The sequence below is a fragment of the Lycorma delicatula genome, chromosome 1, assembly GCF_047948215.1.
Source record: "Lycorma delicatula isolate Av1 chromosome 1, ASM4794821v1, whole genome shotgun sequence".
Taxonomy (NCBI): Eukaryota; Metazoa; Arthropoda; class Insecta; order Hemiptera; family Fulgoridae; genus Lycorma; species Lycorma delicatula.
The window spans coordinates 103,187,883-103,207,128 of record NC_134455.1 but is presented as its reverse complement, the minus strand read 5'-3'; the positions used below and the strand labels follow the sequence as shown (position 1 = coordinate 103,207,128).

At 28.5% G+C, this 19,246-nt stretch overlaps 1 protein-coding gene across 1 annotated transcript in view; it reads left to right on the top strand.

The window, feature by feature from the left end:
- The window catches only part of Gprk2 (G protein-coupled receptor kinase 2), a 142,414-nt gene that overhangs the window by 11,150 nt on the left and 112,018 nt on the right, over positions 1 to 19,246 (top strand). The window contains exon 2 of the mRNA XM_075354696.1: positions 19,096 to 19,191. Coding sequence (XP_075210811.1) covers positions 19,096 to 19,191 — 96 coding nt within the window. The remainder of the gene's footprint in view (positions 1 to 19,095; positions 19,192 to 19,246) is intronic.

Sequence of the window (19,246 nt, the reverse complement as noted above, 5' to 3'; positions counted from 1 at the left end):
TCCGCTTTGATAAATTCAAAGCATTAAGGTTAAGAAATTGTGCAAAGCAAATGCTTAAGAAATCTCTGAGATTCAAAAGATTCAAAATTTTTCAGAAAGTTGGAGATTTATATGTATTTATCTGTGAACAATAAATGTTCATCTCTGTAGAATATATTTGTATCAGTACTGCATCATTTAATACTTACTATCTAATTAGTAATGCGACTGTGTTTTGGTACTCATAATTGATCAGAGTTATTGTAGTCAATAGTCAGTCTGCAGATCTTATTTAAAGTCTTTCAAGCTTTGTTGGTAATAAAATTTTCAAAGTGACTATACCGTGTATGAGGGTAGTAGCAAAATTCAGCTTCATCAGCTGTTTACTACAGTTTGCCATTTATTTATTATATCTATACATTCTGAATGTTTATCTTACTTCTTAAAAAAAAAAACAGAAAAAACCATGAAATGTAATTGTATTGTACAGCACATTTGTATAGCACAAGTACTAATTACTACCTGTGAAAATCCATTTCATTAAAATATCTTAATCAGTAAGCCAAACCCTGTATACTGTCTCTATCAGATCATATTTTAGTTTTGTCAATTTCTTTGGCTTTAGTAAATTTGTTTTTCTTTTTTTGATCATTAACAAAAAAATGTGATTTTCCTCATGTTCTCTATAACTCATAAACAAAATAGCAAACTAGCTTCATGATTAAACCTAATTCTTCTTGTTGGAATCATATTATACTATTTAATTTTTTTCTCATTAGTTAATTTTACAGCTTCTTTAGTGAATGTCAAACTTTTGTCTTGGACATGTTTAATTTTGCTCTAATCTGATATGTTTTCCCCATTTTCTAAAATTAAAAATCATTGTTACCCTGAGAACTAAAACTTATTTAAAAGTAAAGAAAGCTTTAATACATTATGTGAAAATAATGAATAAGTGTTTTAATGTAATAATAACTTCTTTTTAAACATATATAAAATGTTATCTAAAATAGCAATGTGATTATTGAAAATAAAATTATTACACTAAGAAAATTATAAAATATGAAAAGTATACCTTTTGTAATACCTACTGTAATGAAAATAATGTTTATAGCATATATTTTATGTCAACCGTAATGTTATTTCCCAGAAAGCCATCAGTAAATTTATTTGAGTCTATTTCTTAACAGACCAATTAGTACCTATATCTTTTTTTCTGAATATTTTTCTGAAATTTAAATATGTTGTTCCTGAAGAATTAAAATGACATCAGAAGCAAACACTTATCCTACCTGTAATTATTAGGGAGATTGAAGAAGTCTGTCCAGAATAGGAAATTACATTATTGACTTCAATTATTACAGACTTCAAATCACAGGTTTGAATGCACCAAAAGAATTTGTTTACTCTACAGATTAAAGAGTCACCATCCTAAAACAGGCTGTAGCTTCCTGAAAGAGTGCTTTTGCCCCTTATCTTGAGAATAACATATACTAGGAGTTTTTATTGCGTATATGTAATAAACAGTTTGGTAGTACTTAAACAAACTTCTTGCTTTAAGTGTAGTCAATGCTGTAAATATGTAAGCAATATTAAAAGCTGATTGTATATCTGTTTGAAACACCCAAACAGAATAATAAATACATTTTTCTTATCTGTCTCATTTAACTCATGATGCAGTTGATCCTCCACTAAAGTTCAGGAAATGTTCAATCCTACAAATTCACTCTGTTACCAGCTAAGAATGGTGAAAATCATCAGAAAAAATCAACCTGACTAATATCTCTTGTACTCTTAACTCTTGTAACACTTAACTTGTGCCACAGTTGTAAGAAAAATTGGAAGTAGGAACAGTTTAATGTACTTCTGTTATAAAATTAAGCACTATATACATTGCCTTATTTGCAGGGGATGAAGTTTTTACATTATAATTTTCAAAATATTATCTCTAAAATATTCATTATATCTGGTTTTAAAAGATATGTTTGTTTGACCTTTGAAAAACTATTGTAAAATTGCTTTAAATACATATTCTTAAAGAAAAACAGGTCATGTAAACCAGATACAGTGGACATTTGAATACCTTAAAAAATAATAATGAAACAGTGTGGTATAAAATCTATTGAAATATAAGCTCAATATCAAGTTTGAAAATAATTGATATATTATTGAAGCTTGTAACAATGGTGAAAAATTAACCTTAAAAAATTTCATATTCACTCAATAAAAAATAAAAATTAATTAATGAACCACCAGACAGAATATGAAAGCTATAACCTATTTAAGTTGGCATCAGTGGTAAATTATCTAAAGATATCCTTGAAAATATCTTCACTGGTCTGGTTAGCATGATAAGAGACAGTTTTTATTAATTTGGTTTTATTCATAATAGTGTAAAACATATTTTTATGTGTTCTTTGAATGCATAAAGTCGATTATGATCATTAAAAATATTTTATGTAAATGAGTTATGTAAGGAAAACTTGATTTAAAGATAAATACTAAGGGATGTATCTTTTATGTCCTGTAGCACTAAACGTAAATTAAAATAATTTATATTTTAATGGCTAAAACCTTTAGATACTAAAATATTTAAATAACGTTTTTAAACCTGGAGTCCCCAAAATGTTAGGTAAGATGAAAACTTGAAATCAGATGTTTACAGTTGCAATACTTTATAAATATTAATCTTTCTTATGTAAAACTTTTGTAAAACGTTTTTTCCATTTTCTCAATTCTGTTGATTGACAATCATCTTTTCTTTGACTGCCCAATTTTCTTTTCCAAATTGGTTACCTTTTTTTTTTATTCTTTTCCTGAAAAATCCGATGAATTCCTTTCACATATTGTAATGCAGTAAAGACATACTTGAATATTTGTCTCACGTATTTAAAAAATTTAATCTTTACTATAATTTGAAAGTTTGTTACATTTTTATCTTTTATAACCTTTCCTCAAAATCTCTTTAAAGTTTTTCATATTTAAAGCTGTGCAGTATTCTGTTATTTGTGGTTCCCAGATGAAAATAACCTCTCCTATTTGCCCTTCAAAAAAAAAAAATTTCATGATATTTAATTTGAAAACAGTTTTGTTGTAATTGTAAGTATTGAATGACTTTTGTTTTCATCTGTTACGATTTATGGATTGCTATCTGGTAAATGTAGTCATTATAGTAGCAGTGTTTAATCTCCCTATTGTCATGAAGCCATTGTAGTTATGCAGTTTATATCTTTAAGGAAAAAACTTTTCTTTTAAACACAAAAGTTAAAGTTCTTTTAAATTGCTGAAAGTTAGTGATAAGGAAAATTTTGTTATATAAATATATATATATTTATATGGTAATATATTTTTTTTTTAATTTTTATGATATGACAGTGATGGGCCTGAGGGGAACACTTATGGGCGTGTTCTGTTTGGACTGTTATTAATAGTACATTAAACTAGTAGGGAGATCATATACTATTAAACATGCCTACTGAAATAGAGGTATAAATTATGTGATGAATATCTCATGCATGCATGTGCTCACACATGCACATGCACACACAAACAGGCATTTATATGCCTACAATTTGGAAAGGATAATTTCTATTTTATTCACCATTTTATGATATTATCATATATCATGAATTTTTTCCTAATTTTGCTATTCATATGGTCAGCTTATTTTATTTTTTTAACTACTGATCTGTTAAAAAAAATATAGTTGATGTTTAATTAAATAACCATTTAAACATTTTTGAATTGAGCAGTCAAAATTTTTGTTTGAAGTATAATTAATATAGTGTTCACAGTCTTATTCTGTTATTAACCTCAGTACTTCTTTTAGAAATATACATAGATAACTTGAAATTTACTATTGTTTGAAACAGATTGCAACAAATTATTCTCTTGTTCTTTATTACTATTTCTTTCCATTCCCATGGTGAAAATTATAATTTGGAATTATTTTTTAATCAATGAGTATTTTGTATGAATGATTTGTAAGTTAGGATGTAATCTTTATATAGTTGTAATTTTATCTATTTTTTTATTATACCTTGTTACGCACATGTGTGTAATTCTTCTCTTATTTTACCTTCACATACACACACACATACACAGTGTGTGTGTATATGTATGTATTACACACACAGTGTGTGTGTGTGTGTGTGTGTGTGTGTGTAATAATAGAAGACCGGTTTATTTGTTTACATGACTTTTATAAAGGCTTTTTTTTTAGATTGACAATTATCTTTTCTGATTTGATGTTTACTCCTCTATTCATTATCATAATTGAATGTTTATAGAAGTGTTAACTTTTTAAAAAATTTTTATTAAAAGTAAGTGATTTAATCGAAATAGAATAAGACTCTTAATTTATTGAAATTAATTAAAATTCTAATATTTAATTAATATTTTTTCTGTGCTGTGTTTCAATGTGATATAATGGATTATTTATAAATATTTATTATTTATTTAGTGTGTCTGAGTATGAACCTAACTATGAATCTCTCTATGAACCTAACTACTATATTTAGTAGTTAGGTTCATTAGTAGAGAGTCATTTTGCTATGCAATAAAAACATTTAATTTAAAAAATAAAATATGTATAAAGAACAGCATTCCTATATTAATCTGACCTAAAACACAATGAGTATTGTGATGTTTCAAATTAAAGTAATAATAAAAAATAACAACAGTGTGACTAAAAATTACTTTGTTACCACAGCATTAAATTTTTTCTTCTATTTTTATATATATATATTTAAAAAATGCACATAAACATATATATATGTTTATGTATATTTTTTTTTACTTGGTGCAAAACTTCCTCTCATTGAATCTTTTTCAACATGATGTATATTTTACTAATTTCCCAACCCCTAAGGGTAGAGTACTATGTCTCTGTGTTTTATCCTGAAGGTTTTGAGTTCAAATGTTGGTCAGGTTTGGCATTTTCCTTACACTATAATATTCATATTATTGACTTGAATTGGGATTAATATAGAGTAATTTTAAATGGGTGTTAATCTGTTATGTTGCCATTATGGATTAGCAAATTAAATAAAGTATGCTGATGGTTTAACTGACATTTTTTGACTTCTCCATACTAAAAATAATTCTTTTTTGATTAAACTTAGCATTTATTAGTTTTCTGATTAAAACAGTTTAGTTTGAATATGAATTTGTTTGAAGTACAGAATATTTTAAACATTTTTTAATCATTTGTAAATTCTGTAAAGATTTTATTGTAAACCTTCTGCATAGCAATTTTAATTCTATAATCAGATAACTTGTAGGAAATGATTCCTATTACAGATTTGTGGTCATGTTTGTGGCTTTTTCATTGATAAATATTACCCACACAGTATTTATACACACAGTATTTTATTACCCACACGTTGAATATTACACTGCTTGCTTAGATATGTTTATTTACAGAGCAGAAGTACAACAAAACTAATATTAGTAGGGAAGGCTTAGGCGATCTTTAGAATTAGAAAATATGAAATGAGGATTGTTACCCTTATAATTTGAATATTTTACATATATTACATTACAGTCCAAGGCCCCAACATATCTCAACATTTAATATAGAAAATTTCAATAAAACGATACAAAATCATAATCAGCTTCCTTCTTAACTTTAAAGAAACATAATTATATTGTTCATACTTGAGAACGGTACCACTACATTAATCATACCGTAAAATCAGTTGAAATAAATTTATAATTTTCAATTATTTTTTTATCATAAGCTTTTCCATTTGAATACATTGTATTGGGCACCTATTATGCACAGTGTACATATACATGATGAAACTTTCCTTCCATAGAGCAACGAGATAAAAATGTCTTTAAAAATCCCTTTGAAATGTTACAGTGGCTACATCTAGAAAGTTGACCTATGCCTTGAAAAATCCTGAAGATAAACTAAACCCACTGAAAGAGTGGGTAAATAAATTGATTTGTAAAAATAATTTTAATTTAGGGTACATGGGGAAAATTAAAGAGGTTAAAACTAGAATAAAGGACAATCTGTCTTATGAATATAGAAAATTAGAGAAGTTGGCTATAGCCCAAAATTGTCTGGAAACTGATAAAAAGATTAATTTATTGGAACACATATTTAAAAAAAAAATGTGCAGAAACACATGAATTAAATATAAATAATAGGAAACTTTTACAATGGTGAAGCAAACCTTAATTGTTGAAAAACTATAATAAATTAATATCTAACAGATGTTTTGAATTGCAAATTTGTTAAGAATCCTTTCGTGAAAGTTTTCAATCGTAAAAAAGTAGACTGTTATCCATCTCTTAAATTTTGTTAGTGGGCAGAGAAATCTCTTTTGCTTGGGTTAAGATTCATGCTGTGTTAATAATCTTTTTTTTTCTAATAGATTAAATAAATTTTATATATTTGAATTACTAGTATATAAGAGGCATGCATTAAGTTATGGTGGGCAATCTGAATTGGAAGCATAAATGTTCCAGTAATTAATTATTAAATTTATACTTTTATTGGGATTGCCTAGAACAACAGTTGTTTGTATTACAACAGATATTTTATTTTGTTTCATTTTTTTTGTCTTCAGTCATTTGACTGGTTTAATGCAGCTCTCCAAGATTCCCTATCGAGTGCTAGTCATTTCATTTCGGTATACCCCCCCCCCCTACATCCTATATCCCTAAAAATTTGTTTTACATATTCCAAACATTGCTTGCCTATACAATTTTTTCCTTCTACCTGTCCCTCTAATATTAAAGCGACTATTCCAGGATGCCTTAATATGTGGCCTATAAGTCTGTCTCTTCTTTTAGCTATATTTTTCCAAATGCTTCTTTCTTCATCTATTTACTGCAACATCTCTCCATTTGTCACTGTATCCACCCTAATGATTTTTAACATTCTCCTACAGCATCACATTTCAAAAGCTTCTAATCTTTTCTTCTCAGATACTCCGATCGTTCAAGTTTCACTTCCATATAAAGCGACACTCCAAATGTATACTTTCAAAAATCTTTTCCTGACATTTAAATTAATTTTTGATGTAAACAAATTATATTTCTGATTGAAGGCTCGTTTTGCCTGTTCTATTTGGCATTTTATGTCACTTGTGCTTCGTCCATCTTTAGTAATTCTACTTCCCAAATAACAAAATTCTTCTAACTCCATAATCTTTTCTACTCCTATTTTCACATTCAGTGGTCCATCTTCATTATTTCTACTACATTTCATTACTTTCGTTTTGTTCTTGTTTATTTTCATGCGGTAGTTCTTGCGTTGGACTTCATCCATGGCATTTATTGTTTCGTCTAAATCCTTTTTACTCTCGGCTAGAATTATATATCATCAGCAGATCATAGCATCTTTATCTTTTCATCTTGTACTGTTACTTCGAATCTAAATTGTTCTTTAACATCATTAACTGCTAGTTCTATGTAAAGATTAAAAAGTAATGGGGATAGGGAACATCCTTGTCGGACTCCTTTTCTTATTATGGCTTCTTTCTTATGTTCTTCAATTATTACTGTTGCTGTTTGGTTCCTGTAAATGTTAGCAATTGTTCTTCTATCTCTATATTTGAACCCTAATTTTTTTTAAATGCTGAACATTTTATTCCAGTCTACGTTATCAAATGCCTTTTCAAGGTCTATAAATGCCAAGTATGTCGGTTTGTTTTTCTTTAATCTTCCTTCTACTATTAATCTGAGGCCTAAAATTGCTTCCCTTGTCCCAATACATTTCCTGAAACCAAATTGGTCTTCTCCTAACACTTCTTCCACTCTCCTCTCAATTCTTCTATACAGAATTCTAGTTAAGATTTTTGATGCATGACTAGTTAAGCTAATTTTTCTGTATTCTTCACATTTATCTGCTCCTGCTTTCTTTGGTATCATGACTATAACACTTTTTTTGAAGTCTGATGGAACTTCCCCTTTTCTATAAATATTACACACCAGTGTGTATAATCTATAAATCGCTTCCTCACCTGCACTGGGCAGTAATTCTACAGGTATTCCGTCTATTCCAGGAGCCTTTCTGCCATTCAAATCTTTTAATGCTCTCTTAAATTCAGATCTCAGTATTGTTTCTCCCATTTCATCCTCTTCGACTTCTTCTTCTTCCTCTATAACACCATTTTCTAATTCATTTCCTCCGTATAACTCTTCAATATATTCCACCCACCTATCGACTTTACCTTTCATATTATAAATCGGTTTACCAACTTTCTTTAACACATTATTAAATTTTAATTTATGTACCCCAAAATTTTCCTTAACTTTCCTGTATGCTCCGTCTATTTTACCAATGTTCATTTCTCTTTCCACTTCTGAACACTTTTCTTTAATCTTCTCTTCTTTCATTAGTTTGCACTTCCTGTTTATAGTATTTCTTAATTGTTGATAGTTCCTTTTACTTTCTTCGTCACTAGCTTTCTTATATTTTCTACGTTCATCCATCAGGTGTAATATATCGTCTGAAACCCAAAGTTTTCTACCAGTTCTCTTTGTTCCGCCTAAGTTCACTTCTGCTGATTAAAGAATTTTCTTTTTAACATTCTCCCATTCTTCTTCTACATTTTCTACCTTATCTTTTTTACTCAAACCTCTTGCGATGTCCTTCTTAAAAATCTTCTTTATCTCTTCTTCCTCAAGCTTCTCTAAATTCCACCAATCATCTGACACCTTTTCTTCAGGCTTTTAAACCCCAATCTACATTTCATTACCACTGATGGTCGCTATCAATGTATGCTCAGGGTAAGTTTTGCAGTCAACGAGTTGATTTCTAAATCTTTGCTTAACCATGATATAATCTATTTTGTTTCATAAGTACTGATTATTTGTTAATTGATATTTGCTATCATTATTTCTTCCTTTTTTTTATTTACACTTTTTTATCAGTATACTAATGGTGATTGTTTAATAGTAAAAATGATCGTTTAGGTTTAGATTTTTTTAAGTAATTATTTTTTTTGTGAGTGGTTTTTACATATAATTTTGTTATCCATGTTATTTATTCTTAATGCTTTATTATGAACTGCTTCACTTGAAATAAAGTTTCATCTTATGTATTTTGATGTATGAATTTTTGAATCTAATAAAAAGTATTTAGGGACAATTCATTTCTGATATAAAATTTTAAAGAAAATGTATTTTTTTAAACTCTGGCATTAAGCAGTTACAGTAATGTGGCTTTCTCTTATACATTATTGTATTAAAAAGGAATTATATATATTATTGTATTTAAAAGGAATTTCTGATACACATAATAGTAAAAACAGTGAAATAAATTTTAGTTGAAGTCTGAAATAGATTGAAATTACACATAATTTTTTAATTAAGTGACTATTTAAAATTCTGGTAGCTAATAAATTACATTAACTGGATCCCTTTAATATTAGGCTTAAACCAGAATTGAAGTACAGGAATGATATTAGTTGAGAACAAGTAGGAGAGAATAATGAATGAATATGTTAAAGTGTATTATACTGTTTCTTTGTGCCTAGATTTCACTATAGAAATATCAATGGCGAAAGAAATATTTGTTTACTAACAATAGTTATCAGTTCAATCTATTGAGTATAAAGCACTTGTATAATGCGTACTATGGATGAATATTTAGTGTGACTGAGCAGTTTTGTTTATGTTTATATGTAATCATTGGTATTAGATTAAATATACTGAAAACAGAAACATCTGTTCAGTTGTATATTTTAATGTATTAGAAACAGAATGGGATTTCATTTCTTTTTTTTTTTTTTGCTGTTATGTTATTTATAATAGTGTGTATTTTCTTTTATGATATATATATATATATATATATATATATATTTTTTTTTTTTTTTTTCACATCTTCACATGATAAATTAAGTGTTATTTTTTAAATCATCTACTTACCTTCTTTGATGCATGTTTCCATCCATTTCTGAACTGTGCATTTTATCTCAAAATATTTACCACATGCTAAAAGATTAACTTTAATGAAATTTGCCTTGTATTTTCTTCAGATTTTTAACCTCATTACTTTCTTGAAATGTAAATTAATCATTTTTTTCTTTGTGAAAGATTTGTATATTCTGGCTTAGTATTTATTTATGCTTATTCAATCCTTAGCATAATAGTTCTGATTGTAAATTGTGTGCTCCTACTGCTGTGCGTTGGTTAAATCTTTAGAGCTGTAATAGTTTCTGATCCTATTACAATCTTTGGAATCTTCATCAAATTATATTAATAATTTAATATAATTGAATTATTAATATTAATAAATTTCACAGAGGAAATTATTTTCCTCTGTGTATTTATTCCTTAACACCTATTAACATTTCCTCTTTCTTTAACAGCAGAAGAATCACGCCTTTTTACTAATTCTTCATTTTTCTTAAAAGTTTTATTGTGCTTTTCTGTACAGCTCATTTACTTTAATTATTTTCTTTTGTGCTAATTTTTATCACTTCTTAAATGGATCTATTTTTTGTTGCTTAGTTGTTTCATAAAATATCATTCAAATCTGATTTCAGGAAATATTATTTTTATTATATGTAATTCTGTGGCCCTGTATCTTAGCTACCAGCTGTATCAGTGTAAAAATCTTTTTATTTTTCCTGTAAACAGGCAGATAATAATTTTTCATTTGTAAAAGAGAGAGAGAATATTAATTATTAGTAGGTTTTTATCTAGCTTGTAATTCAGTTCCATTTTAATTCAACAAATGATCAGTGTATCAGTATTTTTTATTTTTATGATTTTGGTATATGATAACTACCCACCTTGTAGTGACCAAAAAATATTTTTTATATTTAAAAAAAAATTTTTTGTTGAGTAATAGACTATTTTCTAATTCACTAACAGGTAAAAGCGGCCATTTTCGTCACTTTTTTCATGAGCTGTAGCATTCTTATTTTATATTGTAGAGGGGGTCAAAAAGGTTTTTTTGAAAAGAGTAAAGATGGAACTTCATCTTAGTGTACTCAAAATCCATTCTGTTAATAACTAAATCTTGTAATGTTTACTGAAGTTACGTTTACAAATTGTTTTTCTTTAAATTTTGGGCCCAAAATAAATAATGAAGGGTTCAGGGTAATAGGGCTGTTTTTTACCTTTTAACTCTTAGTTAGTAGTAGTACTTATAAAAAAATTGGACTATTACCGAGTGTCCTTCAGTAAAAAAAATGGCCGCCAAATCATAAGATTTTAAAAATTTCTCATTTTTTGGTCTAAAACCACATGCGGGACAGGTGGCAAAAATCAGAAATTTTCACAGTAGTAAGTCTTTTTATGTACTTTAAAAAACATGTAAAATTTATTTTAGTACTCAAAGGTGTTGATGAGTAATGAAGCCAACTAAACCACTAAAAACAATGTTCCTTCTAACCGTAAACAATGTATACAAAAATACTGATGTTTTGTATTTTTTAAGATTATAAAAGGTACAACTAACTTCATCAGAATGAATAAATTGATAATTAATAAATAGTCAATTACAAAATGATAACAATTCAAATACATTAACAAGTAGTTCAATTCATTTTTACCTTATTTTACTACTGCTAATGGAAGTTATGAATAAATCTTGCACTTTTTGATAACAAACTTAACTTAGTGCTCCTGCCATTTTTTTATTGAGTAGAACTGATAAGTCTACATTCATCTTTGGTGTAATTTTGTGTCCATTTTTATTAGAGCAGAAAATTAATGTTATATTTTTAATATTGTCTTTGCAGTAATTGTACATTTCAGAAGGTGTAACAATTTGATTGTTAACTGTCCTTTGAAGGCTTCCTTTAGTCACAGTCCTTTTCACAGTTCCACCAATACCATCACATGGTCCTTTTCAACGGTATGAGGCAAAAAATGCCATTCAGCTGCAGTTTCAAAATCTATGCACAAATTTATGAAGTTTTTTTTTACTGGGCCGAGGAGCCATCAGAAAAATTAAAAAATTGTTTAACTTGTGGTAACAGTGTTTTTACGCTATTGATAACTTGCTTTTAGAAGCAGAACAACAATGTAGTATTGTGCTTGTAGTACTCACTAATCACACAGTAGCTTTGGCTTTGTAACTTTCCTTCTTTTTCAAAATATATGAGAAATGGTTTATATATATGGTTGAAATATTGGAGCATATGGTTTTGACCAGTGGTATGACTGGACTTATCCTGTATTACAAAAGAAAAATTTTGAGAGAAGTCTCCCATTACAGTACATTCACCCTCCAACAAATTTTACTTTTTAATGTTGAAGAGATTAGTCAGTTTCTTTGAAACAAAATGATGCCTTTTTAGATTATTTACATTTTCAGTAAGTTTATCTAAGTACTTTTGAAATGGAAGAATTTGTGTAGTTAGTTCACAATGGTCAACAGAAACCCAATGTTTGAAGATAATTTCAGAATCAAAATCATCCCAGCTCTTTTGCAGTAATCTGAGCACTTCATTAGTGCCTGGACATTTTTAACGCTGTGACATCGTGCATGTTTCATTTTCTGTATCACATACCATTAAAAGGAAAATTTTATAATCAAATTTCATTTTTAGTACAGATAACATGGGTTTTACATTTTGGTGGGTGACACACACAGAGTGAGTACCTGACCCACCAGCCAGAACACAAAATTTAGGTCTTAAATTAGCAAATTTTGAAAAACTGGTCTTTAAATTATGTTTATCTTTGAAGACTGTGTACAGTTCTTTTAAGTTACATAAAATAAGTCATATTTGAATATTAATTTTCTTCCCATCAGCATGTCTTACAGATACACAATCCTTCTTGCCTGGCATCATTCAGCTGTGCTCATCATTCTGGTAAAAATCTTGGACACATTTAATAACATTTTCATCAATTACATGACTGGGTTTCTTTTTGCTGATTTGTGGCAAAATTCCACTTGTTTTAACTAATTGTTTGGATTGACAGGCTAAATACTGATTAACATTAAACTCATTTTGAATGCTCCAATTGCTTGGTAATAAACTTAAAATATTAATTTTTTCTGGGTTGATGTCGTTTCTGTTTTCATTTTATCTCTTATTTTAATGATTAATTTTTCATATTCCCTACCTAAATCAGCATAATTTTGTGGTACTAAACTGGTTTTTTCAGTAGAAATACTTAAATCAAAGGCATCTTTAATTTACTGGTAACTGATTTGGCTATTTTTGTAACTTTATTTTTTTTAGATTGGTTCCTTTGCACTGCTTGTTAATTTTTGAACCTCAATGGATGAAATACCAAGTGCTGAACGAGCTTTATTCACTGACTCGACTATAACACATTGAGGTTCAAATATATCTTGACATTTTGGTTCGCTTTCTGTACCATCTTGTGGTTTTTGTATTTTGGTTAAGCATTTTGTACACAGTGCTCTGCCTGAAATTTATTTTAAATATAGATTGCTTGTAGAAAGTGTGAAAGATATTTCTCAAAGAGATTTCTTAACCGTTTTAGTGTGACAGCTAAATGCGTCACAGCAACGTTTCCCATTAATATGAAAATATTTATCTAAATATTCGGTTTTATGAAAAGTACAGATATTTTTTGTTTCAGTACATCCACTTCTTAAAGATATCAATGTCATTTGTTCAGTAAACTCTAAAATATAGTGCAGTACTGAAGATCTATTGAAGTCAATTTGTGACTCTGTTTCAGTGTGAATGCAATTGAACACTCCATAAACCATTTTTATAAAATGCAAGGGTTGTTCAATAACAATACAATTAGTATAAATTATAAAACTACCAATTGCACCTCATTTTATCTTATCCCAGTTTCTCTATAGCTAAAATAAAAATTTCTGTAGTTAATAAAATAAAAAATAAAAGATATCACATAAAAGAGAAGTTGACTGCTAATAAAATTACTTTATAAACAAGTGTACATAAAATCAACCACAGAATTAATTCTAGCAACTATACAACATTTCACATTGAAATCAAAGCAGTAACTGAGCCTTCTACAATGTTTACATTCAGGATTATGCAAACATTCATGTCCATGCAAGTCTATTTACTTTCGTGTTTAAACATGAGTTTTTGTATATGAGTCATACTTTAGGTAACAACTATGTAGAATATAAGCTATTTCATTATAAACATATCAAAATATTTTGTGTAGTAGAGTTACATTATTATTTGAAAAAATACATGGTGTGAATTTTTTGGATATATTGTTCAGAAGGAACAGTGTTTTTAGTGATTTTTGATGGCTTCATTACTCGTCAACCACTTTGAGTAACAAAATAAATGTTAAATGGTTTTAAATTACATAAGATGTACTTACTGCTATAAACATATCATATTTTTCCCACCTGTCCCACAGGACAGGTTTTTGGTGTGTATTTTTTATATTACTGTTGTTTAGTTTTTTAATTAATTTCTAATTATCTATTTGTTTACTATATAAATATAATGTTTGGGTGCTGATAATAACTCTTTGTTTTGCACCCAGAGAAAAATCATTAAATACCCGTTACAGTTGGAATTTTGCATTAGGTTTTTGCAAAAAAATGTTATCCATTCAGAACTATATTAAATTCATCAACATATGGATTAACTCTTTGTAATCTGTTAGCAGACTCCTGCATGCAGAAGAAAATCAAGAACTTTACACTTTTTGTAATATTTTTACACTTATCCTAAATTGTTAAAATTGACATTTCAATAATAATGCCATAACTACAAGTTTTATTTTGGTAGTTGACAGAGTAAAAATAAAAAGGGAATCTATTAAAAAATGTTTAGTAAAAAAAAATCATGGATTGTAGCAATTGACACCTTTTATATCACAAAATATCTGTTGTTATTTCTATTGATTTAATTTCTCATTGTAACTGTATATGAGATGTGGTAAAAAAATATAAAAAAAGTTTTTAATCCTGCACGCTATGTCTTTTCCACACATTGGCTACAGCATTTGTAATTGATATCAATATTTTCAGCCACATTAGATGCATAGTTAAAATTGGCAGCTGAGTAATTTGGATGTATTTTATTAATAATGAAAATGATGGAACAAAGGATTTTCATTAAATTTTACATTAAAAATAAAGTAAAGTGTAGTAAGGTGGTAAGATTTTGGAGAAGGCTATTGACAAGGCTGTTATGTTGATAAGGGTTTATGAGTAGAAACAGTTTCAAGAAGGCTGTGAAGATAAAAAAGGGTATGACATCCTAACACATGAACTGATGAAAATATTGTTAAAAGAAAGGATATTGTGATCAACAATTGTCAAATCACTATTAGATAAGTTACAGAAAAGGCGGAAATCTCTTATGGGATGCAGTAAATAATTTTGAGTGACATTATGGGATATGAAATGAGTAGCAACAAAATTTAAACTGTAGAATTTTCAACAAAATCAACATCGAAGAACAATTGTTAACTGACATCACTGATGACTCAGAACTACTCAAGTGAGTTGTAAGGTACAAAATGTGGGTTATGATATTGAAACAATGGTCCAGTCATCCCAATTTATCTTTCTGAAGAAACAAGATTGAAAAAAGCACTCAAAGTTTGATCAAATATTAAATTTCTCCTTAATGTTCTTTTTTATTTTACAATGGCATCTTCAATTATGAATTATTACCACAATGTTGATCAGTCAACAAACAGTATTATTTAGCAGTTTTATGCCATTTATGTGAGGCAATCCAAAGAAAATATACACACATTTGGATAAAACAGTTCTTGGATTTAGCACCATGATAACACTTTAGCTCATACTTCACTATTAATTTGTGATAATTTAGCTAAAAATAACACCATACTGATGCTGTAACCTTTATATTCTCTAGACATGGCACTGTGGGGCTTTTTCTTGTTCCCACTGATTAAAAGAAGATTACAAGTAAAAGGACAACAATTTACAATGATAGATGAAATGAAGAAAAGATTGCTAACTGAACTTGGGCTGTATCAAAAAATCCTCTTTACGTATGTTTTGGGAATTGAAAGAAATGCTGGCATGTGTCGCATCTGTGGGATACTACGTAAGAAGACAATATCAGTATAGAAATATAAATAAATTCTTTTTGAAAAATAATTCATTTTTGTGTGCTTTATTGATTGTGATAGTAGTGTTCAAATGTTCAGGGTCGAAGAAGAGGAGGAATTGATTCTTCTAATGTTAAAATTTTTTTTTTTTTTCTAGTGTGGTTAGATTCTATTTACAGAACATTTATATCCTGTAATTAGATCCTATCCACAAATTATTTATTATTTATTAGTATATGTATATTTAATAATAGGTATAAATAAATATATAAAGATATACGAGGGTTGTCTGAAAAGTTTTGAGTCTAACATAGAAAAACATATTTTTTCTGTCAAATATAGTTTTATTCTTCAATAAAGTTTCCTTTCAAGTTGTTACATTTTTTCCAGTGATACTCTAATCTCTTTAACCCTTCCAAATTGTAGCTGTCATCTTCCTCTGCAAAATAGGGATTTACATATGCGATAACCTTCTCGGCTGATGAAAAATCTCTTTCCTCCAAGTGAAACTTTAAGGTTAAGAAACAAGAAAACGTCGCTTGGGGTCAGATCTGGTGAATATGTTAAGTCGTCAACCAATTCAAAAAGTAATTTGTGAATTTTAGCCATGGCGACCATCAAAGTGTGAGTAGGCGCATTGCCCTGATGGAAAAGCACTTTCTTCTTCAAATGTGGTTGGTTTTTTTTTTAATTTCTGCCTTCAGCTTGTCAAGTAATGATGCGTAATACTGTCCCATTATTGTTTTAACTTTTTTGAAGATAATTAAAAAACAAGATTCCGTTACTATCCCAAAAAACAGTCACCATCACCTTTCTGGCTGATGAAACCGTCTTCGCCTTTTTTGAAGCTGGTTCACCCTTTGCAGTCCACTGTTTTGACTGTTGTTTCGTCTCAGGAGTTTAGTAATGGATCCACCTTTCACCTAAATTTATAAATCGAGCAAAAAATCTGACTCGTTTTGCTTAAACTGTTCCAGCCGTGCCTTGGAAATGTTCACTTAAATATGTTTTTTGGCCCAAAGTGAGCAAACACAGCACCCAACGTGCGGATAGCCTATTCATATCCAATCTTCAGCAACTTCTTTCAATATTATAGCCTTTGCTATCTCTCTAACCATAATTTTCGGTCGTACAGTACCATTGGTGAACTTTTTCGATCATATCGGTGGTGGTTGCAGTTTCTGGCGGTCCCAAACGCTCATCATCAACCAAGCTGGTATGACCATGTTTAATTTCAGCTGCCCATCTTTTTAGGGTGGCAAATGAGGAGAAGAGTCCCTGTCAACAGTGTCCAACTCGGTTTTAATTTGCATAGGCGTATTGCCTTTCAAATGCTAGTATTTAATCACGGCACGATATTCAATTTTTTCCATTTTCGCAAAAACACTCACTATGACTTACTCAAATGATTATCAAACAACAACTGACCGTCCAAAGTGTCTGAAATTTTAGTGGGTATCTTTCAACGCATGCGCAGATCATTCCCTAACTTTTGAACTAACTCTGCCTGTTTTAGCTGTTTGACAATCTCTTACATTTCATGCAGTTGTGATGGCTATTTTATGTCCAACAAAAAATGTATTAATATTTTTCTTTGTGGAAAATCCCATAATCTATATGGATAACCATTAATCTAAAACTATAATTTAAAAATGCAACCTTAATCTAGAACAGATTGAAACATACAAAAATAAGAAAATGTTAAAACTCTTTATTTCACCTACTTCATTTTGGTACAGTTACAATTTAGTTGATCTGTTGTAAGTTATAAGGCATTATTTTTCAGAAAGGAATTATTCGAGTTTTATTTTCTGCATATTACAGTGTACAGTGTTGAAAAAAGAAAACATAAATGAAAAATAACTATTTTAACTGGTATATCATGTGTTGCAAGATAATTTTAATGATTTACCATGAAACTGCAGAAAGCTGAACCAATATAATTTTAATTCCCATTTATTTAAAAAAATTGGCCTCATAATTATACTATTTCATATAGGGTTAAATTTATGAGAAGAAATAAGTTTTATCTCAAAAAATGTTTTCTTAAATGATAGCTAATAACCAATGTTATCATAAAACAGAATCATATGTTGAACTTTATTTAAGATGAAATGATTCAAACTTATATGTGTATTAAATCTAAAGTGCAGATTAAATAGAATTCAAAATGGAGTTCACAAGTAGTAATTGAAGAGCACCATAAGATGACACCAGTTTGTTGGTTATTTGTTGTCACATTAGTTGATCGTTTTAAAAATTTGGAAAGATGTTAAAAATGAAATAATTGCTAACCAAATTATAAAAATGCTGAAATAAATGTATATGAAATAAATTAACTAACATACTGTGTTTTTTCTTTGTACTGCCTTTTTGTATGACTTTATGATTTTTACTAATGATTAGGGTAAAAAAGATTTTTTGAAGGTACAGTGCAAGAGAAAGAAAGAAATAATTGTTGAAAAAGATGGCATATTCCTGTGCTTGAAATCAGATTCATTGTAAAATTTTATGTAGCTTATATTCATTCTTGTAAGCTCTATAAAGTATTGACGAAGAAAATACTTTTTGACTGTACTGGAAGCATAGAAGAAAGTTTACAGATAAGTGTTGAAAAACCTAACAGTGTTCTTTTCAGCCAGGGATATATGGTATCGTAATAATGTCTACAATATATAGAATTTAATTTTAAGTTAATCTTTAAGAAAATTGTCTCTGCTTTATCAGTTAATTAGAGAGCAATAATGTTATTAAAGCAACATTTTTCAGATAGATGTGTAGTCATGGTCATAATAGTGTCAGACACTTAAAATTGTTCTGACAAAATCCCATAATTCAAAATTTTTTCACTTATTTTATTTGTTTCTTCTAATATTCCTTTGGTTATAAATTACTGAAATCCAATTATAATTTTCTTTCAAAATAAGTAGTTCAAAAGTTCTATTTTTTTTTGTATTATTTTAATATTCAAAGAAGTATTACTAGTTTAACCTTTTATAAACATATGAATCCAAGTATTATTTTGTGATGAAATAATTATTGAAATAAGCTGTTTAATTTTAAATGGTTTTTGAATCAATTTATTTTTTTATTATGTTTATAAAATTTGAAATTGCATTTGCTAATTTGTTACAGGTGGTGCAGATAGTAACAAAGGGAAAAGTAAAAAATGGAAAAAGATCCTTCAGTTCCCTCACATATCACAATGTATCGATTTAAAAAACAAAATAGGTATGAATTTAAAGAAAATTTTCTTTTGGTTTTAGTTTGATTGTTAATGATGAAG